The 23,903-nt window shown below is 40.3% G+C and overlaps 3 protein-coding genes across 3 annotated transcripts; all 3 read right to left on the bottom strand.

Annotated features, from left to right (window-relative positions):
* Positions 1–471: 471 nt before the first annotated feature.
* Positions 472–7,941, bottom strand: skp1 (S-phase kinase-associated protein 1). The gene is made up of 6 exons (XM_076275059.1): positions 7,825–7,941; positions 7,176–7,272; positions 6,941–7,014; positions 6,406–6,549; positions 1,246–1,386; positions 472–1,126 (listed from the first exon to the last, which is right to left on the bottom strand). Exons 2-6 carry the CDS (start codon positions 7,270–7,272, stop codon positions 1,091–1,093), a joined length of 492 nt encoding a protein of 163 aa, XP_076131174.1. The 5' UTR covers positions 7,825–7,941; the 3' UTR covers positions 472–1,090.
* A 1,270-nt stretch (positions 7,942–9,211) lies between these two features.
* ppp2cab (protein phosphatase 2 catalytic subunit alpha b) lies at positions 9,212–16,993 on the bottom strand. The gene is made up of 7 exons (XM_076275275.1): positions 16,669–16,993; positions 13,315–13,524; positions 11,251–11,424; positions 11,052–11,141; positions 10,423–10,584; positions 10,182–10,300; positions 9,212–9,900 (listed from the first exon to the last, which is right to left on the bottom strand). Exons 1-7 carry the CDS (start codon positions 16,768–16,770, stop codon positions 9,828–9,830), a joined length of 930 nt encoding a protein of 309 aa, XP_076131390.1. The 5' UTR covers positions 16,771–16,993; the 3' UTR covers positions 9,212–9,827.
* A 1,348-nt stretch (positions 16,994–18,341) lies between these two features.
* Positions 18,342–23,668, bottom strand: LOC143111633 (cyclin-dependent kinase-like 3). The gene is made up of 12 exons (XM_076273881.1): positions 23,493–23,668; positions 23,119–23,313; positions 22,707–22,885; positions 22,176–22,288; positions 21,683–21,822; positions 21,508–21,596; positions 21,243–21,378; positions 20,735–20,964; positions 20,541–20,619; positions 20,214–20,346; positions 19,474–19,579; positions 18,342–18,436 (listed from the first exon to the last, which is right to left on the bottom strand). Exons 1-11 carry the CDS (start codon positions 23,658–23,660, stop codon positions 19,479–19,481), a joined length of 1,563 nt encoding a protein of 520 aa, XP_076129996.1. The 5' UTR covers positions 23,661–23,668; the 3' UTR covers positions 18,342–18,436; positions 19,474–19,478.
* Positions 23,669–23,903: the final 235 nt, after the last annotated feature.

Genomic DNA, 23,903 nt, shown 5'->3' with positions numbered 1-23,903 from the left:
GCACTCACCCTTGGAAAACAGACGGTTGCCAGATGGAACAGAGATAAAAGCTGCAGATAGACTGGAGTAGCTCTTTCCACTGGACCAGCCGTGCTCTCTGATGCTAAACAACTGTAGGTCCCTTTTTTTTTTTTTTTTAAACACTTCTTCGTCTTGCTTATGTGTTCATGATTTTGTTGGATGTATATTAAAGTATTTTGAAAATGTGTGATTCTTATTGTGAGTTAACAAGCAGAATACAAGAATGACCCAATGGGGAATAACCAGGGACCTCTAAAGGAAGCTAAATCAATGTCATTCATCATAAAATGTATGCTTACACATTTGTGACATTATGTAAAAAGAGAAAGTACACAATCAGGGTTTTGCAGTTACACAAGGGCATTTCTGACTGCAATATTTTGGATTGTTGGAATACTGTATGCATCAGAGAGACCACTCCAGAACACATCAGTCTGACCGCTCCAAACGTTCTGTACTTCACTTTATCTTCCTTCCTTCAATTACAGTGGTTGGTTGCATGGTAAATTGGCAGACCCAACCGTATACAATAACAGTAACAGGTGGAATAAAAATCCAAAACTGAAACACCAACATTTTTATACAAGTGCTTCCAGTTCACAGAGTGTCTTTCAATTAATTATATTCAAGCTTCATTAGCAAACCCACAGACCCCCCCCCCCCCCCCCCCAAAAAAAAAAAAAAAAGAATTGTCCTAAAACTTCCTAAAAATCAGTAAACAAAAGGCTGTGTTATATAAAAAACATTGCATCAAGCTGTCCTACTGTTTCATGGGAAACACAAAACACATGAGGTTGTCTGAAAGAGTGGCTGCTGTTGCTTATATGTGTAATCTCTCACACCTACAAAGAATAGTATTAAAGTCCGCTGATTTTTTTAAATCTTTTTCAACTTTTTTGTTTTTTCATGATCTGAACCACACGACCAATGTCATTGAGCATGCTGTGACTACACTTGAGGGGGGTCTGCCTCTCTAGCAGTCTAATATGACAGCTATCCATAAATATGAACAGTGCAGTGCAGTCGGTTATCTAGCAGAATCCATACACAGGGCTTGGCTTTGTCCGCCTCATTTCTCCTCACACCATTGGTTTTCCTTGCGCACCTGAAACAGAGGGAAGATTAAACATGACATCAGATCACACATCCACACTCATGCCAGGTGCCATGCCTTGCACCACCCCCTCCCATCCCCCCTCCCTATAAACACAATCGGGCTGGTACCTGTGCCTCCTCTTCCTCTGTGAAATCGTTTTTGATATTGAACGTCTTCCGAATCTCCTCCGGGGTCTTCCCTTTGATCATGTTCGCAACCGTCTTGCAGGTGACATCTAACAACCCTTTGATGTCCAAGTAGTTTGCAGCCTGAATAAACAAAAGTAGGGGTTGCAAATAAGATATTCACTCTGTGGGATCCACAGAGCATGGAGGCTTTCCTAACTCTGCACCACTACAGTGTGCTGCACAAACTATGGACTGGCCACTGAAATGGAGACCATAATGTTTGGGATTCATAACACCACTGGCCACAAAACATACTTAAGCTGCAATCTAGCAATACATTCATTATATGTACATATATTCAACAGGATTTCTTTTAGATTTTACATGTGCAGGATATACAATTCCTTGTTTTTTTATAATATATTACATTTATCCGATGGATCCTAATAATGTGGATTCATGGAGAAATATCTGATTTTTGGGCACTTCATCATTTAGAAGAAGTGTAATCTTTATGGGCTGTTCACACCAGGAACAATAACTCTAAAGACAAAGATAAGTCTCTTCTCATGTTGATAAATGTGATGTCTTAAATTCTATGGATTCTGATTGGACTGTCCAAGGGTGTTTGGTGAAAATACTCAGTTCAACGATTGTACGAGTATATGCATTACAAATTCCGGGAGCACAGAGCATGTTAATCATCCTGACAGTGTTAAGTTTGTACATGGGTCTAACACGTCACTACAGATACATGTACATCTCTTAAAACTCTTTATTCTAATATTTTGAGATAACCAAAAATGAGTTTCATGACCTGTAAGCCATAATCAAGTTTACAACAAAAAATTGCTTGAAATATTTCACTTTATATCTAATGAATCTAGAGTATCCACTTTTTGAACTAAATTAAGGGGTAAAAATGAACTTTTCCACAATATTCAAATTCTTTGAGACCCACCTGTAAACTACAACAAAACTATAAACACAACCAAACTACACAGCCATCGCTTCATTCAATAAGGACAGGTGTAATGACTCCTACAGATGGCCTTGTCTTGATACGAATGGCTTAAGAGCCTCCAAAAGAACAGCTGAGGGATTGGTTACGTTGTTGGAGGGAACTGGTATGAAAGTACCTACATCCACATTAAAGAGAGTAGCCTACCTAGAATCTCCTTTCAGTGAGATCCTAGTCTGGCACATGACAATATGCTAACGTATCCCTCACACACCAGGGAGATAGGGCCAATCAGTGACGAGAGGGGATGACGCTAGTTTTGAAATTGAAAGTGGCAGAGGTAAACAGTAGTAGCCACATCTGCAAACATCAAAAACTGCAGTCAGAAGTATCTGTAAATGTATGTACATCAAAGGTCCAGCCTAAACAAAGTTAACAAAGTCTATGCCTGTTACAATGCTGGAGTTGGAAACATTTCTTAATTATGAGAGGCCAGGACCTCAGTGAATGAGTCTGGTTTTACCAGGCTATAAAGAGATTGCTGAACTGTCATAAACTGAAAGGTGAAAAGGCTTTGAAAGCATGAGATCTGAAAGGACAATTCCTCTCTTTTATTATTCTGGAATATTGCATCATCAAAATAAAGTAGTTAGACTGACTGAACTGAGGGTAGTGAAATTAAATGTTTGGAATTGTAAAAAAAAAAATTGTTCTTGACAAACAGGTCCAGCTTTTGCCAGCATCGTGAACACCACCACTTCCCAGAGCATACTTTTCCAGAATCATCCGTGACCCAACTAAATTATATCTTTAGTGAAGAGTACAGCAAAATAGAAGGTGCCTCTCACCAACATACAAGTGTAAGTAATGTATACGAGTACATATTTGGATGGCAAGATGGATGGACACATATTACCCCATATAATGCATCTGATTGACATTAGGATATCCAGCGTATTTGTTATATCTGTTGGTGAGAACGTGCCTCGCTTTGTGTCCCATCACTTGGATGATTTACCACCAGTGACTTTTAATAGCCTCGATGTCTCTTGCCTGGCTAGTAAGATTAAACGCCTATGTGTAGAGTTGGCCTCCATGAAATATGCTGTGAGTAAGCAGTCGACTGAAAGTGAGCGCCTTCGTGGAATAACTTCAGACATTAACCAACGACTAAGTGTGATTGAGCAAACCAGTGCCAGCAAGGGAAATGCAGCCACAACCATGGAGTGAGGGGGCCCAGCTCCAAGGACCAAGTCACAGGGAGCCTGCACCCGGAACATCGGCGTTGCCAGTCACTGAGGAGACAGCTGGCGGGGGGATCGAGGTGGCAATGTCCCCTGCATGGAGCCGTGTATTAAAGCATGGCAAGCGCAAGCAATGTCCTGGAAAACGATCTACTGCTGCAGGTCAGAACAAGACTAGTTCCTCTCAGAGAGAAGAAGACCTATGGAATAGTTGGAACTGGTGCAGTGGAGAACATGCATGCAGTGACAACTAAGCTGGTGAGTGTGTTCGTGACAAAGCTTGCTCCTGACCTAGACTCAGAGACTTTGGCTAGTTATCAAAAAGAACAACTCCCCAGAGATGTGACTTGTCAGAAGATTGGCACTGAGTATACTCGCTACAGTTCTTTTAAAGTTACAGCGGAATGCAAGGAAGTAGCAGAGATGTATGCGCCGCAGCTGTGGCCAGAAGGGACCTATGTAAGGCGCTTCTATGAGAATCGCAAGCCTAGGGCTGCGGTAGGGGAAGGTGAACCTGAAAACATTGCAGAGCTATGGAGGAGACACTATGAGAACATTTTTAACTGTGTGAAGAGTGATGTGTTTAACATAGGCGAGATACCTCACAGTGATGGTGTAGTCATCAGGCCGGAGGAAGTATGTTATGCTATTAACAAACTTAAAATGAACAAAGCTTGTGGGCAGGATAAAATAACAGCAGAACATCTGAAATACGCTAGTCAATGTATTTCAGTTTTACTTGCTCTATGCTTTTCTGGGTTAATGAAGCATGGCATACTTCCTGGATCCATGTTATCTGTCTTGCTGGTACCTGTAGTTAAAAATAAGATAAATTAACTAGTATAGATACCTATAGACCTATTGCACTTGCAAGTATACTATCCAAGGTATTAGAGGGGATCCTTTATGGATAGGCTTGCAGAATACATAGCGTCAACAGATAATCAGTTTGGCTTTCAGAACAAGGATGGAACTGATCTGTGTATTTATGCACTGAAAGAAATTGTCCATAGGTTCAGATCATGCAATAGTACAGTCTTAATGTGCTTCCTGGATGCGTCAAAGGCTTTTGATCGTATAAATCAGCGGTTCCCAAACTTTTTTTTTCGCGGACCACCTTTACATCCTGACTCGGCTCGCGTACCCCCACCATACGACACATAAAAACCTAACACATTCTATTGACGCATTCCAGGCATCATGTTTAATTAGCCGCCCTACATGATAACAAATAACAAAATCAAAATGTGCAACTGGTCTATGAGCTCTCACGCTAAAAAAAAGGTGTGGAGAACATTAGACTGGTTAGATACTCACTGCAAACCACGCACTGTGGCTTTGGACAGTCTGTCTCCCAATCCACGTGAAGCCTAGGGCCTCATCATACTTTCGTTTTCTTCGCACAGTCTTTTCTGTCTTGTCCTTTCTTTTATCCCCCTGCACTCCACCTTCATCAGTCTGCCCCCCCATCCCATTCCACCATTTCCTGTCTCCTGCTCTGTTTCTCTCCCTCCTCCTCTTCGTTCGCTTTAATTAGGCCTTTTGGACAGTGTCCTTGTTTTTAGCCAGTTTTCCATGTTTGCGCAGCCTTCTAGCCTATACTTCCATGAAACTAACACGCCAGATATTCTGGCTGCCCGCAGGAAATCACGTGCATTGTGGGTAGCTTATTTTTTTAAGGAAAACATAGCCTATTATAGTTTCACGTTTCCATAACATTATAACCAGATTCGAAAATTATTTATTATTTATGAATTAATTCGATTATTAATTAATGAATCATTTTTAACACCTTTCCGACAATGCCCTTTTCATCTCGCGTACCCCCTAGTGGCAGCTCGCATACCACCGGTGGTACACGTACCACAGTTTGGGAATCTCTGGTATAAATCATGGGAAACTGTTTGGTAAACTGCATGAGTGTGGTGTCCCCTCTTACCTAATCAGGATACTGCAGTTCTGGTACTCTCACCAAACTATGCAAGTCAGGTGGGGGAGGAGTTTGTCAACACCCTTCCATGTCTCCAATGGAGTGCGTCAGGGTGGAATTCTGTCTCCGCTGCTATTCAATCTATACATGGATAATTTATCTACGGAACTAAAGGGCTGTAGAACTGGCTGCTTGGTGGGGGATAGTCTCATTAATCATATGCTCTATGCTGATGATTTGGTGGTACTGTCTCCTTCCAGTGCTGGCCTGCAGCAACTTCTTAGAATATGCTCTCAATATGGAGTAATGTTTGATATAAAATTTAACTCAATGAAGAGTGTGATACTGATCGCCAGAACCAAGGACGATATGAAGTGTGTCTATCCTTCTTTCTCGTTGGCAGGTGAACCACTAGAGGTTGTAAAGAAAGTTAAATATCTGGGACATGTGATAAGAGATGACCTCTGTGATGATGATGATGATGTGCAGCGTCAGTGTGGAAAACTGTATGGGCAGGCAAACATGCTGGCACGCAAATTCCACATGTGCACTCCTGATGTTAAAATCTCACTCTTCAAAACCTATTGCACTTCACTGTATACTGCCCACCTGTGGTGTAATTTTAGTGAGTCGAAAATGAAAAAACTTCAAGTGGCTTATAATGATGCACTGAGAATTGTGCTTAAAATTCCTAGGTGGAGTAGTGCCAGTGAAATGTGTGTGTCTAACAATGTGCCCACTTTTAATGCTGTTTTAAGAAATTGTTTGTATAGATTCATGTGCAGACTGACAGGGTCTAATAATATGATTAGTGTGTCCATAGCTGATGTCTCTAAGAGTGACACAAGGTACACATCTTGCTTTTAGAAACATTGGACCCGAAGCCTGTATATGGGTTATAAATGATGCCTCATCTGCATCATTCTTAAATGTTTTGTATTGTTTTATATTTATATATTTGTATTGTGTTGTCTCTATGGACCTTTGTGTATTGAATAAAGTTGAAAGTATCAGGGGGAACCTACCAGAATAAGTTCAAAGAGTGTGCCCTGGTCAACCTTGAGGAATTCTTGGTCCCACACAGGGATGTCGTCTGTTCTTTTCTCCTTGTTCTCATCGTCTTCGGGGGGAGGAGGGTCATCTTTGTGATGGGTGCACCACTGGATTACCTTCACACCACAGCACAGGTTGAGATAATAAAATAATATTATGAGTTTATGTGCTGATCTGCTGGTGTGCTAAAAGCAGCAACTAGGTAAGTATACGTCCTGAATTTTGTGCGTAGGAGGAAAACACGTGGAAGCCAACTTCAGTGCATAATCTTACAACCATTGACCAACTAGCTGCTTGACACTGCAGTATCTGCAAAAGTAAATGTTGGGAGAAATAGGCTATCTAACTGTAAATCTCTCGCCAAACCTTAGTCTAGGAAGAGATGGCATTTACAAAATCAAAGCATGGTGTCCTGTGTCACACAAAAATACAAAGAACACAGGAACATTCACAATTTAATTTCATTCCACAAAAGTGAATAGTTTTCCGTTTCTAAGGTCGGACTACCTTTTTAAGTATGGCTGCATTCACATTTGGTAAAGGCACTGGATCATCATCTCCTTCATCGTCCATCCCCAAATCTGCCAAATGAATTCACTCATATACATGAAATGACTGGTGGTAAAATGACATTTTATAGCTTTTGACATGTTTTTATCTTTACAGTTCAAGCAACGGTCAAGCAAGCAACCTTAATGTGAGGAAGAAACATCAAAGACCAAAAGACTGCCGATCATCTTACCTTCCAACATGGTCTTGATGGTCACTGACTGTTTTGCGATTTCTACATCGACCTCAAACAGCTCGCCATCCGAACTCTGCAATTTTATAGTTGGCATCTGAAAATAATGACAATGCATTAGCTATAACACGATGACAAAATCCAGAATTAAACAAATGCACACAGACGCAACACAAAACAGCACAATGAAGAGCAACAATAGCTAACGGGAGAAATTGAGTTAACGTAACATATATGACAGCGCTACAAATAAACCCGACACTAATTTGACGTTGCTACTAGTCTTCTTCAGCATTCTGACAGTTTACTCATCTCTCCATATTTCAGGCAACAGGACCATGCACTCACTGACCAAGTGGAGAGTGGCCATAACCATATAATCAACACATCGCATTTTGGTAAATTAACCCCACATGGAACACTACACTGAATAATTTCAGCTTGCAGGCATCAGTACACTACTAAGCTGGCCAACGTTGACCATAAAGCTAACGTTTCGCCATGAGGGCCGTACAGTGTGAGCTAACGCAACACTAGCCTCACTGACAATGTCAGGTATCTCTGTGAGGTTAGCTGATTGACAGATAAGACATTCAAATATTTAACAATATTTTTGGCATAGGCACTTAGCAACGGCGGTTGTCATCACCTTATTTGAGGCTCTTAGCGAATAATTTCCGAAAACAACAGCAGGTAGGTCCTGGTTAGTTTCGCAACAAAGCCCACAACAACTATTCAGAGCTTGCGCCGTGCACTCAAAGATCAACGTCAGGACCCACGGTTAGTAGTCAACTGCTCTGCCTAATTGGTTCTTATCTGGTTTTATGCTATCGTTTATGCTAGTGTGTTTTTATGGACATTTCACATTTAATTGGAGAGCTGAAAAATTACCAATTGAAGCAACTCATAAATCCCTTCAGATGGGAACGCAAATGTAATTCTGCTAATCTACTATTTATAAAGCACTGTACGAGTCTCATGAGGTAACAATTATGACATAACATACGTGTGTCTATAAACTCTGGAAACGACTTACAAATGATCATTCCTCGAGTCAATCCCCTTAAAAATAGCAATATTTTATGCAGGCTTGTACTTGGACGCATCAGTCTTGACTAATGCCAGAACAAATGCTAATGTGTTTTCTTGCCCGATTAATGAATGTACAGACTGAGCGTTTCAAAATTCCCAAAACCATATGGTGTTCAATCGAAATGTTAGACTACGTTTCTACGTCTGATTATGTATGCATAGGTGACAACCTGTCACTACCAAGCTGTCCGTTTTATCGTGTATATATTTACTCTCTTATCACACTTACGTAGGCATATTGTGTAGCCTGTGCAGTGTGCATGTATGTATTCATTTATTGCATTTCAGTGTCATTTTATCACTGCAGGATTCAGCACTCCCCTCTTCTCCGATTCCCTCATTCAGCCAGCAGAGGACGCGGCAAGCTGAGTGAGCACTACACTACACTATCCAAACATTAAAATCTGTGCTTAAAATACCCTCACTGGAGTTTCAGTACCAGCAATTAGTTCTCATTGGTAGCAGCTTCCTCACTCATGTAACGTTAACTACAATGTATACTGGGTGCAGCAGAACAAAACAAAACTGTACAAAACAATGTGTTCTTGGTTGTGATCCACCTGTGTAAACATTTGTCCATTGCACTAATGTACATTCCAATAAAGGGTTTTGTCAGGTACAAATGAGGAATTATTTTATCCATTTTGTATTATTTAAAGCAGTTTCTTAAGGTAACTCTGGACTCCACTGGCAATAATGTAAATGCAGTGATTGATCAGTTTGAATACCACAATAACAACTCCTCAGACAACTCATTGTAAATGTTACATAAGTACAGCTATGTCTTTTAGGCGATTGTTCTTCAACTATCTAGGCAAGGGTGTGTTGTAAAAACACGTGGAACTGCATGACAATCACCTGAGACGCCCTTCTTTAACACCAGGTTAGTTTGTTCTAATAAAAGCTCGTGTGAGTTTTGTGTGAATGAAAAATTAAGGAGCATATTGTTCTTTACTTCCACCTTTATTATTCAGTTGGTGTCCTCAACATAGACTCCAGCAAAAGTACTAACTGGAACCACTTCCACAATAGCCTGATGACTGTCAGTTCAACATAACTGAGTTAATGTCTCTTATTCATTGGAGTTGAGTCCTGTTGTGTTTTTTGGGGTATAAAAAAAATGACTAACCGGAGAAAAGAAGAAGAAAAAAAAAACAGATCACTGAGTGAAAATATTTGACATCTGACTCGGGGTTACATTTTCACCAGATAAAAAAGCAGAGTGCAAACTCTTCAAATATATGTATAAAAAACATTGCAGGGTTTGTAAAACAGACCAGGGTGCTCTTAAATGCTACTAAAGACTGATGGAAAAGAAAGAAAACAAGAAGAGCTAAGTGGAATCTGATCGTACAGTCATGATCTGAACAGTCTACTTAATATCATTTTGAATATGGCACACCTTTTGGTCCATGTACGCACTTTTTTTCTGGATGCTTGAATCGTTTTATATCTGAATGCAATGCACTTCCCACGGTTGCCTTGTCCCTCCTATCGGTTTTCAAGCTGAATGTAGTTTATTAAAATCATGGCAATACTGTACTATACAGAGATAGGAGATTACAGGAAGTAGTCAGGAGTGCGGCGAGTCACATGAGGCTCTCCTCTGCGAGGCGCAGGGTCAAACTGCAAGCTGGAGACAAACAAACAAACGACTCCATTAGTTGCACTTCCACAACTACATTCTCACAATGTCATATCAACCTACCTACATGCACACACACGCAGGCACGCACACATAACATAAGATGACATTTTGGGTTACTTGTCTTGTACATTTGGGTACATTGCATAACATACACACTCAACAAGCTTGCATCTTATTAAAGAAGATTCCCTTTAAAAAAAAAAAAATCAGGTCAATGCTCCAGGTTGTAGATGAACAAAGAGAATAGTCATTTAACAGTTACTTACAAGGAATACTTCAGGGTGTCATCAAGTTCCATGATAGCCGCCTGGTTACCACATCGATAGCAGTAATTGGGTGCACTGAAGATTGTTACCACATTACGATCATGACACCAGTTGTACCCCTACGGACAAAGAGAAATGGATTAAGTTTCCATGATCAAAAATCTGGTGTTTGTTGGTTTTGTTGTCTACTGAAAATAAGTCAAGCAGAATTACTTTGCCAACATTTCAAAAGGGAACTCACCTCCATTACAAGTTGGTGAGCTCTGGACACCAGAGTAAGGCCATTGGCATGGTTGAATGTTTCAGATATGTCCTGCCCAAAGGTGTAGCCAGCACCTCTGGGAGAAATACCCCAGCCCCCACGATCATCGGGATCTGACCACAGCAAGTCACACATGGGCCCCTAAGGAGAAAAGAGATGTTTGCTATTGAATAGTCACAGGTAATCGTTTTTTTTTAGGTAATGCTAATTACCACAACAGACTGCTAGATGCACACAGTAGGACAATGCCAAGGAAAGCCAAATTCTTCTCTCTCAATTAAAAACAGGAAGTTCTGCTCTTATCACTCTGGCCTGGCTGCTCATCAAACCTGCTGACAGCTACTCATGACCTGGCAGATCAAAACTGTTGTGATTCACTTCACTTAAAGAATGTCTTTTGGTCAGCCATTCCAGCGGAGCTTAGGCGGGACATGCAGAGCTAGTATAACTGGTACTGTTTAAAATTTAAACAATTCAAGAGCCAATTATCAGAGGGACATACAAGCACATACAAGTAGACAAACATGAAGGGCTCTTTTGCAGTCCCATTTCCTTAAATACCAAGTTGTAATTGAGCAAATGTTTGACTGCAAAAAAGTTAGTTATACCTCATGTGGAACTTCTTGTAAACGGTCCAATGCTCGAATGTGATCCAATGTGTCTATGGATGGCGAGAGTCCTCCATGAAGACAGAATATCTGTAAAAAAGAAAGTCAGTCAGAATGAAACCACTTGCATCATAACATGTCAGATCGAGCCCTTATAACGGAAAAAGGAATCTGCATTAGAGAAAGCAGAAAGTCTTACCTGACCGTCTACCAAGGCAGTGAGAGGAAGGTAGTCAAAAAGGTCTGTGAAGTATTTCCAAACATTGGCATTGCCATATTTCCTTAGGCACTCGTCATAGAAGCCATACACTTGTGTGATCTGTCTGCTTTCGTGGTTCCCTCGAAGAATTGTTATACGTTCCCGGTACCTAACCTAAAATGGCAGTGACAACACAACTCAAGAGTCTGGCCTTTACAATCACATTTAGTTAATTTTTACCATTAAACTTTGTAGTCATTTGATTTATTACACATTTGAATACAGGTATAAATTAACTCTTATTGGGTGTACAATTACAACACACCCACCTATCCACCTACACATGCCCTAGGAGTGTTTTGGCAGAAGAACTTCAGTAACAACTTGATCCTAACAACTTGTCGGACTGGGGCGCGTTTCCCAAAACCATAGTTGCTAACTAAGTTGCAAAGCAATTTCCCATTGCCAACCAACTAAGTTGCTAACAGGTTAGCAACTATGGTTTTGGGAAACGTACCCCTGAACGCTGCTAAAACGCTTAAAAAACAATTTTTATTATCAATGTACATTTTAGTGACATTACAGCAAACTAACTTATTCTGCAATACCTATGCTCTCATTGTCAGTTGGTATGGTCATGTAATGTTGGAAATAGTGTGTGTTGGATGTAGGGTTGCAAAGGGGTGGAAAATTTCCGGAAACTTAGCATGGGAAGTTAAGTTGGGGAATTTTGGAAATATTCCAAATTGGAAACTTTCATGGAATTAAAGGAAATTATTAGCCTGACGAGCCAGACCCACATTAAAATGTAGGGTCTGGGCACTCATTGTTCGCAGTGCTCAGTCCGAGGGGCGGGATAATCGGTTGTCTTTCAAATTTCTTCTGCACGCAATAGGACAGCGCTATGAGTCCCATGGTTTCCCACCAGCGGAGCTAGTTGACTAGTTCAAACTTTTGCCAACTTAATAAAAGCTTAACTCGTGTCACACTGTTCGCCAACAGCAACATTATCTTATTTGTTTTCAAGTAGCAGGGAATTCAAGCCAAACCGTTGCAACTCTGCCATCAATCATTATGTTAAGCCCGCCTAACAACTCTATACACGATTTGATTGGCCTGATAGAAGTTTAATTTTTCGAGCTCACAAGCCAACGGAGAGTTGCTAGACTAGCCCTGGCAGCAAATGTAATTTGTTGCCGCTAGGGTGCGTCTAGATTTCTAGGCTAGGAAATTATGGGAATTAATGGGAATTTACAGGAATTAACTGGGAATTTTGGGTAATTCATACAAACTGTTTCATATACAAAGATTAACATTTTGTTTCGTAATACGCAATATGATTTGTATGTTGCTATTTTCGCTTAGCTTAGCATACAAAGCTAGCTAGCATGCTAGCGGGAATCCCATTCACTGCCTATGGTTTACTAGCATGCTAAACTAGCAACACTGAACTGCCCAAGATACACCACACCACTCAACAACAAAATCCGATTGGTTGGAACATTTTTTCCCCATGCATATGAACGCACCATAGGTTATGTCTAGCAGCGCACTGCTTTGTCTAGCAGCCTATGCCGATTGCTGTGTGCATGTGATTGACATATGTGCAGGGTAGAAATTTGACTGAAATTGTATTAAATCAGGTTGTTTTAACTAATATTAGACTGCAAGATGGGGTTTTGTCCACTACATTTAAGTTCCCTGTTATAGACTAACTTGCCATATTAAAAATTCCCAGTTTATTCCCATTAATTCCCGTTTATTCCTGTTAATTCCCATATATTCCCGTTAATTCCCATGGAAAGTTTCCAACTTTGAAAATTCCCGGAATTTTGCAACCCTAGTTGGATGCAGTGTGTGTGTGTGCGTATATGTGTTATTGTGCTCTAATGCAGTGAGCATATGCTCAGCGTGTATATAGCTGCTGTAACATTGTAATTTCCTGTAAAGGATCAATGAAGTATCTATCCATTTTGTGTTTAAATATAGTAAGCTAAATTTGGTGAGCACAGACCAGGATGATGGTCTTCAAAACAATTTGCATGAGAGGACAGGACAGATTACCTTAAGAGCTACAAGGAGTGTGACAGTTTCCACAGAGTAATAGCCCCGGTCCACATAGTCTCCCATGAATAGGTAGTTTGTGTCTGGTGACTTCCCTCCGATTCTGAAGAGCTCCATGAGGTCATGAAATTGGCCATGGACATCGCCACATACTGTGACTGGACATCGTACCTCCTGGACATTAGATTCCTTGGTCAATATCTCTTTTGCCTGAGAAAAAAAAAACAGAGACAAAACGGTTTTGTCAATAGAAGTCAGTGAGGGCGAATGTTTCCATGGGGGTGGTGGATGGAACTATGTCCTCAGACAAACAAATGACTAACAGAAAAAGACATAATGAACATCCTAGTAAACCACTGGTGTTTTCAAAAGCACACAATATAATCTGCATAATCAAGTGATCGATCTGGGGAAAACGAGTCGTGACATCTCCACTCCTAATAGTGCAATTTACGGTTATATATGAAAATCAGAGATGCAGGTTAAAGAACCAGAACTATGACAACATAATGAAGGCATGACTCATGAATCATGACTCATGTCACTGTTTACTGACCACACTTATCACAAATGTCAACAATGTCAACAGTGGTCAAGTTAAAGATTCAGGGACCATAAGGAGCTTCCGTATCATAAATCCCCTGCTGACGAGCGTAAATAGTGCTTGTGGGTCACCGAGGGTGGGTGGGGTGGCTGGACCAGAGCAGGGGATTGAAGGAGTTAGAGTCAGAGGACAGACAAACAAATCGGAGGGGGGGGGGGGGGGGCTGGCCTACAGAGATGGGTTGCTGATGACCTAAATTCCCATACACACGCGCAGCAACAACCAATTCCATCCAAGTTCTCCTAGTTTCATACGCCTTGATGTCTTACACACAGTGCACTTTGTGCACTGCACTGTAAATCAATTGAATTTATGAATAATAAAAACAAAAACCACAGTAAACATTTTGCTGTTACTGCATCATACAGTTAAATGGCTACTGGTGAATCTTCCATTGGAATGGAACAGCTATTCAACAAGATGATTATGAAAGCAATCTGGACATCCATGTACACACCACCACGCTATTTTGTCACCTAGGCATATTCTAATAATTAATATGACTGCAAGCTGGTGGCAGGAGCAAAAGGACTTAAGAGGGTGTTTCACCAGATGTCTAATGTACGGTAAACAATTGCAAAAGAAGCCCTTTCAGGCGTTGTGTAACACCAAAACAGCGGGTAATATCTAGTGGAAAATATGAATAAATGACTTTGCAGTCAGCAGCATTTGAAATGCCAGCTTGCATCAAAATATGCCAAACATCATCATGCTGCCCGGTACTTGAGTGATATTTAGGCCAGGGCCAGCCAGGACAATGCAGTGAGCTCTGCGCCCTCCTCCCTCTGCCTATTCATTGCAAACATAGGTATACCCCACATCAGTCAAATATTGTACTTACAGTCTAAGAGGAGCCCACGCATGAATACCTCAGGAGGTTTACACCTCCGAAGATTTCATTTTATTTCAAGCCAAAACACAGTGGTAGTAAAATGATATTAGTGGACTCAAATGCCCACAACACCTGTGAGGTAAAGGTAAGAAGTGACCGTGGTCAAGTGCATAGCCCTAGCCTGGCGTTGATCATTAGTGTTAGCAGCATAATTAGTGTTGTTGATACTAATTTCCAGTCAACTTTTCAGCGGTTAAAATGTTATCGTATGCCAACTAGAAAACCAACTACACTTGTAGCCCACCAAGGTGCCCATGCGTCAACTCCAACAAAGCAGGTTGTGTTGTGAGCCTTGCAATGCCGCTTTGCAACACAAATAAACGATAGACTATTTATCTGGTGTAGCGACACGTTTACCATTTAGACGTCAGACCAAGTGAAAAGCTATAGCAGCTATCCTAGTAAATACAGGGGTTAAATCCTTTCTAAGACCCCTGATATGTGATATACGACAGAACAAAACGGCTGACTGACCTACTTTCGGTAAATTACTGTAACACCAATCAAGTAAACTAGCAAACGACGTTCTAATAAAACAGCCGAGATAATGACACTTGGAATAAACCAACTTTATCTGAGGTTAGTGTCCAAAAAATGAAAATACCTTAACTTATTGGTGTTGACAGGTGATTATGGGAAGTTGTAACGTAACGTTTGAAAGGTTGACGATATGCCAACTAACTCACACAAACCTGACCGCCGAATGCTTCACCCGCACCTCGGAAAAGTCTTATTTATGCAGTATATGGGAAAGTCACGCACATCCTCCACACTGCTAGAATTAATCATTTTCTTCGGGTGCTATTCTAGGCCTTGGGCTATGCTGGCAAATGTGTATCATATTCATAGAACTTCTAACATACAGGGTATGATTAAATAAACGTGTTAAATGACAAAGTTCGTTGGCTAGTTTCAAACCTTGAGTCGATCCTAGGCCAGAGGTAAAACAAAAAAAAAATATTGTAGACTGAGAGCTAACTTACCAAAAGTTAACTGTCTAACGTTACGCATCTTCCTAGAAGGTTTGTTTGGCACTGGTGTCATAATGCTACACATCCTAAGCACGTGCCTTTTAAATAATATTGCAACGACATTTGACATTGCATGTTATTTATCGTGCTGATAAATGTTACGGGGTGGATGTGGACGACACGCAAAATGATCCATATAAACGAGATTTACCATAGGAATCGGCGCCATTTTAAGAATGTCTAGCTTGCTAGTTTACTAGGTAATATTAGCTGGCTAACTGCTAACGTTATTCAGTATCCTACACACAGAATATATATATTTCACAAAAATACAACTTAAAAGACACTGAACTAACGTTTTAACACACACTACATTCAAGAGCCGCTAGTTCACTGCGATTTGTGGAAAAAGCCTAATCTAAAGTTAGCCAGAATAACGCCACCAATTAACGTTAGCAGCTAGCTACTAACCAAAGCTAAGGTATGCTAACCGGGCAGCTAGCTTGCTAACGTTAACCATTTTGGCGAACTTCAATCCAAAATCGTTTGGTTCTTCAAGATAACAACCATTACAACTTTATCGATACCTAAGTTGAAGTCACGTTAGATCAACAGATGAAATAGTTCATCACTGATGCGTGCACAGACGTATGGTTTCATACGATTCACAATTGTCAAGAAGTCGATAAAATGGGGAAAAAAACTTCAGTAGTAGGCTACACCGCCATCTTTAACCTAACGCTGGGTATGCGCTCTTCTGTTAGCAATGCTGGAGTGCCAATGGCAGGTTTGCTTGCTAATGCATATCGTGCTTCAAAGGGGGGAAAAACACCAGTCAACGTTGCATCGAGGTTAAGGTTTTGAGTAAAAGACAAAATAACATATACCTTTTCACACAACGACTTGACTTGACTTTCCGAGAGCTGTTTGCATTCATTTAGTTGCTCTATCCATTGATCGAGTTCCTTCGTAAACGCCTTTTCGTCCATAACTGTTGTTTCAACCGGTTCAGCTATTTTGACTATTACAAAAAAAACCTCCCACAGATTCCTGTACCCTCCCCCGTTTTGTGAAATTATGTACCGAATTAAACTGGTTACCGAGAATATGAGTTTCTACGGTCCCTCGAAATGATTGATAACTAAATCAAGGCGAAATCGGACGAGGAACTACGAAGACGTCAGACTCCTTCGTCCCACCCTTAGCAATCTATCGAATAGTGCAATTTCATTGGTTTCCCAACAGCGATGTTCTTTTTCATTGGCCGTCACGTAAACATTGTATGAAATGCGCAAGCAAATTGCACACTGCAGTTGCTTACCACCAGGCGATACAAGTATTACATGTATCAATTGGTTTGAGCGTCAGAGCCGCGCCCTTAGACTATGATCATGCAGTCATGTTTTAAAATAATTAAATAATAAAACGTAATTTTAGTCTCTCTCTCTCTCTTTCAATTCAGTTCAAGTGTGCCTTATTGGCATTGCATTGCCACAGTGAAACAATTAAATACAATGTTTACAGAATATAAAAATATGACAAACATGCATCTGAGATGAAAAGACTATGTGTATGCCTGTGTTCACATGCATTTTTGCATGAGAGAAAAAATGACCTCTATAGAAGTGTGTGTGTGGAGGGGTTGGTGGTAATGACAGGGTGGGTCTCTGTGTGTGTGTGTGTGTGTGAGAGAGCGAGAGAGAGAGAAAGAGGAGAGAGAGAAAGAGAAAGAGAGAGAGAGAGAGAGAGAGAGAGAGTGAGTGTGTGTGTGTGTGCCTACGTGCACCTGTGACGTATCCGTCAAAAAAGTGAGCACAAGGCCAGAGTGATGGCAAATAATCATTCCTGCCTCAAAACCTGGGTTGCTGCTAAAAAGGTGCGGTCTAGAATCATTGTGGAGACATGGATAGGCTTGGTAGGTATTATATGAACAATTTTGAGAGCTGTGAATGCAAATAAAGATGTTTTCAGTGATTGTTAAAAAAGGGTATGAATTATTTTGGACACACCATTTTTCATAAAAATGTTAAAAAAAGACAAACTCACTTCTTTTTTTATTCCATGCTTCTACCACATTGTCTTACAACCTTTTGTCATGTGGCAGTGTCATTTTCAGTCAGAACAAAAATATCAGTCAAGAGAAAATCAACTTTAAATCAATATTTGCCAGGGGCATGAATAATTTAACTGTATGTGTGCAATATGTTCTTGTAGTGGATGAGTATACATTAGCACTCAATAATGCATTAAAGGAGTGGTTGAGGATTTTGGACATAAGACCTTATTTCTAAGCAAGTGTGATATTTATCAGTGGAAACTGTTTTCAACACATTTCATCCAGTCCTTCTAGTTGCAGAGTTCGCAGGTGCTAGGCTAGCGCAAGTCAACAGTATGTGTTAGCCTGACACTAAAAACAGTCTTACCCACTCCACAGTACACCCAAGGCAAATAAATTATAACACCAGACTATCGATGTAAATGTCTTTACCCCTTTAAGCAGCAAGAACTGCGTCCCTGTCTGTCACTCACTCACACACACACACACACACACAGATATTTTATGGATATTTAATTTCATGTTAAGAATTCCTGTGAATAAAGCAGTTCAGTTTCTCTTTTTCTGTCTGCTCAGTTCAGCCATAACTTGAAAATCACCTGTAGGTAAAAAAAACAAAAAGACATTTTCAGTCAGTGCCCAAACATTTTATTACTTGCTCTACATTTCTGCTCATTCCAAACACAATGCTACATATTTTCAAAGGTAAGGAGCCTATTAACCTTTAAGGACCTTAAAGTTATAGCCTACTATGCAATTTCATGTATTTTGAACAGGCAAAAACTATCTCCAAAGAGCTATATCTACTGACAAGGTAGGCTAATGTTTCACGATTCTCGCAACACGAGATGTCTTAAGGTCGACTATTGAAGTTGCATGGCTGGTTCTCTCGTTAAGACTCGCTACGGCTATGCTGTATGGCTATGCAAGGTGAAAGATTCCCAGGTTCGTTTACCATCAAATTGGTTTTGTAAAAGTTATATTAAGGTGAAAACATTGCATAGTGTACCTTTAAGACATTGTGGGTTAGCCATGTCGTTTTTTTGCATAAGTTTAGGCTGTAGTGGAATCACTAAGCTGTAGGCTGGAAGCTGGTCCCAAACCAGGGGAGGTCCCCATCAAAGTAATATTCTAACCTAGTTCCACGTAATTCAGGCTGATTTCTAGTTATGTTCCTGAATCTCATTTCTATCCTCAAGCCACTAGGGGGCCCATGAACCACAGCATCTCAGAGACATAGCTCTGCAGCAACTTAAACCAATCAGTGTTTCACTCTTGATGACAGAGACCAGGGTGAAAGCATGGAAAGAAGGATGTGAATGCTACAGGCAGAAGAATGTGTGAATGCTGCTATTCTCAGAGTCAGCTATATCATGCAGCCCCCCACCCCCCAACATGTAGTGGTTCCACAGACAGAAAAATATGTTAATTATTTGTGTGTGCCGCCTTAGCTTTAATGACCATGGTGCACTACCAAATTGAAGTACAGTTATCGTTCTAAGTTAAGTTCTAGTTACCTGGACCAGAGTAGTGAGTGAGCTACAGCTATCTCCCCCCTTTCTATAATTTCTATGTGTCAGCAGACTAGAACAACCCTCTAATTTCCTAGTTGAAATGATCATGTTCCTAACCTTACCTATTTTAAGGCCTATTTCCCAAGTCAGAGTCAAACTGAACTAATGTTGGTATTTTAGAGTCATCACCTTTCCTCTGCTCTCTTCTCGAGTGCTTTGCTGATTTGACTTGTTTGGGGGGAGAAAAAACACATAAAAACAATATTGTATTATACATTTACACTTCTTCATTTAGCAGATGCTTTTGTCCAAAGCAACTTGCGTCAATTATATTACAAGGGCCATTGTCCCCAGAGCAACTCATGGGTTAAGCGCCTTGCTCAAGGGCACAACAGTGGAAGCCATGAATTAAACCCACAACTTTTCCAGCTACTGCCTTAACCACTACGCTACAACTGCAATAATAGTGGTGCTCAAAGAAAACAATGTCACAATGTAAAATCTATTCAAGGTTGAAGTGAACCCCATACATACCAAAATGTGGTTTATATAAATTTATGTCAGGCAATCAAGCTTGGTCAATGGGAGATGTTTTGTCTATTAGCACATATATCAAACTCTAATACAATAATATAAAATGCTTGGTTATTCATTCAGTTTCATACAGTTACAGCTCATTGAAATCAATAATAAAAAAATTACCACTGATTTCGTTATCACTGAAACAAAGTAAAAGTGAATTGCAATTTTAATCATGATCTGTTCCACTGACGTAAAATAAGGTGCATTCCTTTCCTTCTCACTAGACGCTGACAAATTTTTAGCAATTTTTTTTTTTTTAAATCACAAAGCACTTTTTTACCGTCTGTGTTCTTTATCTCCATGTGGTGACCAACTATGGGAAGGTCAGGGAAACGCACATCCCAGACAGTCCGTACCTTTTTCTTGGTCAGGCCCACCATCTCAACCTGCAGTCCAAGTCCATCACTTTGCAGCTAAACAAAATGATAACAAAAGCATTAGCTAACCAAAACTACTATTTCTTTTACAAATTATATACCACACTTCAGAGCTGGCCTCAATTTCATTCTAATTTAATGAATAAAAAAATAAAGCATCTCATCCCAATCAATCTACCCAACCAAGCACATCCAAGCTCCTGAAAAAGGCTTTTGTCCTGTTTAATTACCTGAGATTTCCCCTCAGCCTGCTGGCAATTAAACAGAGCCATATCGGAGGGACTTGATCTTCGTTTTACCTTGTTTGCCCTAAACAATCAATCAATAAATCAATGAATAAAGTAATTAGTCAATAAACAAGTCCATTAGCTAAGTGTGCATTGTTCTCAAATGCAGAAGTCTCAATGAAGAATTACAGACTGACCGGGTTTTGTTGACCTCCATGTTGGATGGGGCTAAGAAGTTATTGCCCTGGCTGATTCGGGGCATGGTAAAAGTGATGGGAATGGTGCTTTTCTCAAGCATCATGTCAGGAGAAGAGGCCGTGGTGTGGATAACCGGGCTGTCCACCATCACCCTCCCATGCCTACGGCTGGCTCTGGAGTGCTTTGGCTCGGTAGTTTCCTCTTTCCCTCGTCTGTCTCTTTCAGCTTCCTGTCACACACAGGGGCCTCCATGGGTCATTTGAGTCAATCGATAATGATGCACGCCGAGCACAGACATTACGAGACAAATGCACTCTTTTAACAAATCAAAGACTTGTTATGTGGTAAATTATATGACATCAACAACACATTGCATTTATATAGCACTTTTCAAGGCACCCAAAGTGCCTCACAGTGAAGGGGGAACCTCACTAACCACCACCAGTCTGTATATGCCATTTAAAACATCTGAAAGTCTGAAATTTGACTAAGATCAAAAGTGCTTACTCTGGTGCGTCTCTTGCCGTGAGAGGATGAGCAAACAGACAGCTCCTCTGTTTGCTCCACAGTACCACTGTGGCACCACTGAGTGTTGTAATATTTGGCATCCTTCATAACTAGTGCCTGTATCTCAGGAATGAATCTGAAAAATAAATAAATACATACATAAATACATATTTTCTTGGTCTAGTCCTGGTAAAATTCCATATCCACAATGAATGCATGGAGGAAGCGGGCCAAAATAGCTTTGTCTTCCATTGCTTTGGGTCACCTTTCACTAAACTGGTCTTTTGTGAAGTATCGATGATTGAGCAGTTTGGAACAGGTGGCCCTGTCAGCCGGATCTATCTGTAAACATGCCTGAGAAAAGAAATGATTGGCTAAAACGAGAGATGGCCAAACAAAGACATGTCTGTCTTCATATAGGAATCTTAGAACAAACCTACATCCACCAAGTCAGCTAATGTAATTGGGAGTTGATAGAATTTCTTTCTGTGATCTTTGGGCACCTGAACCTCAGGAAGCCTGGCCACGGCAAATGTTGGGTTCTTGAAATACAGGTCCAGTTGATGGCGGGTTAAAGGACCTAAAAGTATACATTCCATTATTGAAAGAGCCAACACTGTAAAGTTGATACCATTTGAAATGCTTACTTCCTTACAATCTCAACTAAGAATCTGAATAGTCCCTGGTATAAATGTGGCCACCTTGAATTATTTTGTTAAATGTTTGGCAAGGAAAATCTTTTGATGAAACATCATTATCACACAATGTCAGGCCAAACAAAGTTTTACATGGAATTATAGGATGCATATCTTTAACCATTACAAGTTTACATGTATAACTGTCAGTTTCTGCAAATTGTCATCTGAAATAGACAAAGTTGAATTGTGATCTCCATCGGTATAAGTTCAATACAGTAATAAAAGGTTGCCTTACCCACTTTGCAGACGATCTTGTGTACCTGATCTAGGTCAGATGAACCTGTCAGAAAAGCATTGCTAGTAGCCATCTCTATAATCAAACAGCCAACAGCCCAAACATCCACAGGCCTGAGAAATAGGAAAAAACATCTCTTTAATGAGCCCATGAGATGGGATAACTGGGCCAAGGTGGGATACATGGCCACTGTAGGGACGTACATGGTCCCTCTGTGTGAGCACAAGCACAATAAACATTCATTTACCCCTTTGCCTGCTAAACTTATTAATGGGCAACTCCTGCAGAATGGACAGAACAGCATGAGAGGTTCTGCAGATTCCACTGACTGCTAGCATAACCATAAAGGTGTGTGACTGTCAGAGTAATGTTTGCAGATGTGTCCCTATTTAAGGGGTAGTTATTGTGCTTCATAGTGTGTTTGATACAGTTCTCTTAATCTAAGTCCGAATTGTTTCCCATGAAAGACAATAAAGTAATCTAATTTGAAAACAAACACCCACTAAGCATGTAGGCCTACCAAATACTTACTTGCTATAATTCTTGTCCCCCACCAGTAGCTCAGGGGCTCGATACCACCTGGTGGCCACATAATCAGTGAAGGGCTCACCAGTCGGCGCCAGTGTCCGAGCAAAGCCAAAGTCACAGACCTTGACTATGCCAGCATTGGACACAAGCACATTCTCTGGCTTTATGTCTCTATGAATAATCTGTTGAGAACATAACATATATAGTCATGAACTGAATTTAATCCCCAGCCATTTTATCCCCTCATTTTCTGTCAGTGCCAAATTGTATGCCAAATCTTTTTTTGTCCTTGCATTTTGTTTGTTGTTGGTGCCATGGAGCCTTTGTTTTGGTTTGACTATTGTCAAGGTGGAAAATTAGCACCTAGCTATATTTATAACTCCTTAATATAGGCCAGACTACACAGAGTACTTGCATTACTGGTGTGAAGATAATCAACTGCTCTCAATATCTGGAAAATGAACTTCCTGAGACGTCTACTCTCCAAGCCAGAAGGATGTCGTTCCAAGTCCTCCAAAACATTGTGATCAATGAACTCAAAAACAACAAACAGACGTTTCTTGTATCTGAATACTTCCAACATGTTGACAAGATTTTCATGGCAAAATTGCTGCAAAATACATACAAAAAAACTACTTCTACTTTAGATCTATATTTGATCAGAATAAACACATGTATCATTAATTAGGCCACTATTAATCAATACTTTATCATTAATTAATCAATTTAAAAATGATTTAAAAAGTATACATTTAGGTGGAAAACTTGTTGGGTTTAGCCTATTCTTACCCTCAAGAGTTTGATTTCTCTCATGATAATTTTCTTCATAGTTTTGTCCTGCTCCTTATCAATGAACCTCTTAATGGCCACAATGTGCCCTGTTTCTTTGTGTCTGCATTTCAACACTGTTCCATAACTTCCCTCACCAACTACACCGAGGTTCTCGTACATATCCATCTTTTATGGATATCCCTCCACAGCACTGCACACTAAAACAAGGTGACAAGTTGTAAAGTTGTTATTTTTGCTGCATATATTCCCACAGTTCTCTCGCCATACTGTAAGAAAATTAAACCTAAACGCTTCTTTTTACACCACTGCAGCAACTCAAACAATGTCATTCCATCCGACACATCAGAACTTGGTGACCATGACAATAGATATCAAGTCATAAACGGGCTTTTTCTAGAACGTTGGCTC

This window comes from Alosa pseudoharengus, unplaced genomic scaffold (assembly GCF_046254945.1).
Source record: "Alosa pseudoharengus isolate Yale_2024_CS ecotype anadromous, Long Island Sound unplaced genomic scaffold, YU_APseudo_1.1 YU_APseudo_1.1_scf_8, whole genome shotgun sequence".
Classification (NCBI taxonomy): Eukaryota; Metazoa; Chordata; class Actinopteri; order Clupeiformes; family Clupeidae; genus Alosa; species Alosa pseudoharengus.
This window is presented reverse-complemented; position numbering and strand designations above follow the sequence as displayed.

Bases quoted from the DNA above. Each gene is read 5' to 3' on its own strand.
- LOC143111633 (XM_076273881.1), bottom strand. From the start codon at position 23,660: ATGGATATGTACGAGAACCTCGGTGTAGTTGGTGAGGGAAGTTATGGA. The intron at 21,379-21,507 runs GTGACCCAAAGC...TTTATTTTTCAG, and splicing joins AAAGACCAGTTTAGTGAAAG to ATTCATTCCTGAGATACAGG. The intron at 20,965-21,242 runs GTAAGCACTTTT...TGTGTGTGACAG, and splicing joins ACGGCAAGAGACGCACCAGA to GAAGCTGAAAGAGACAGACG.
- ppp2cab (XM_076275275.1), bottom strand. From the start codon at position 16,770: ATGGACGAAAAGGCGTTTACGAAGGAACTCGATCAATGGATAGAGCAA. The intron at 13,525-16,668 runs GTATATGTTATT...TTTTTTTCTCAG, and splicing joins TCAAGTCGTTGTGTGAAAAG to GCAAAAGAGATATTGACCAA. The intron at 11,142-11,250 runs GTAAGACTTTCT...TCTTTTTTACAG, and splicing joins CTGCCTTGGTAGACGGTCAG to ATATTCTGTCTTCATGGAGG.
- skp1 (XM_076275059.1), bottom strand. From the start codon at position 7,272: ATGCCAACTATAAAATTGCAGAGTTCGGATGGCGAGCTGTTTGAGGTC. The intron at 7,015-7,175 runs GTAAGATGATCG...TTCATTTGGCAG, and splicing joins CATCAAGACCATGTTGGAAG to ATTTGGGGATGGACGATGAA. The intron at 6,550-6,940 runs GTAGTCCGACCT...TGTGGTGTGAAG, and splicing joins ATGCAGCCATACTTAAAAAG to GTAATCCAGTGGTGCACCCA.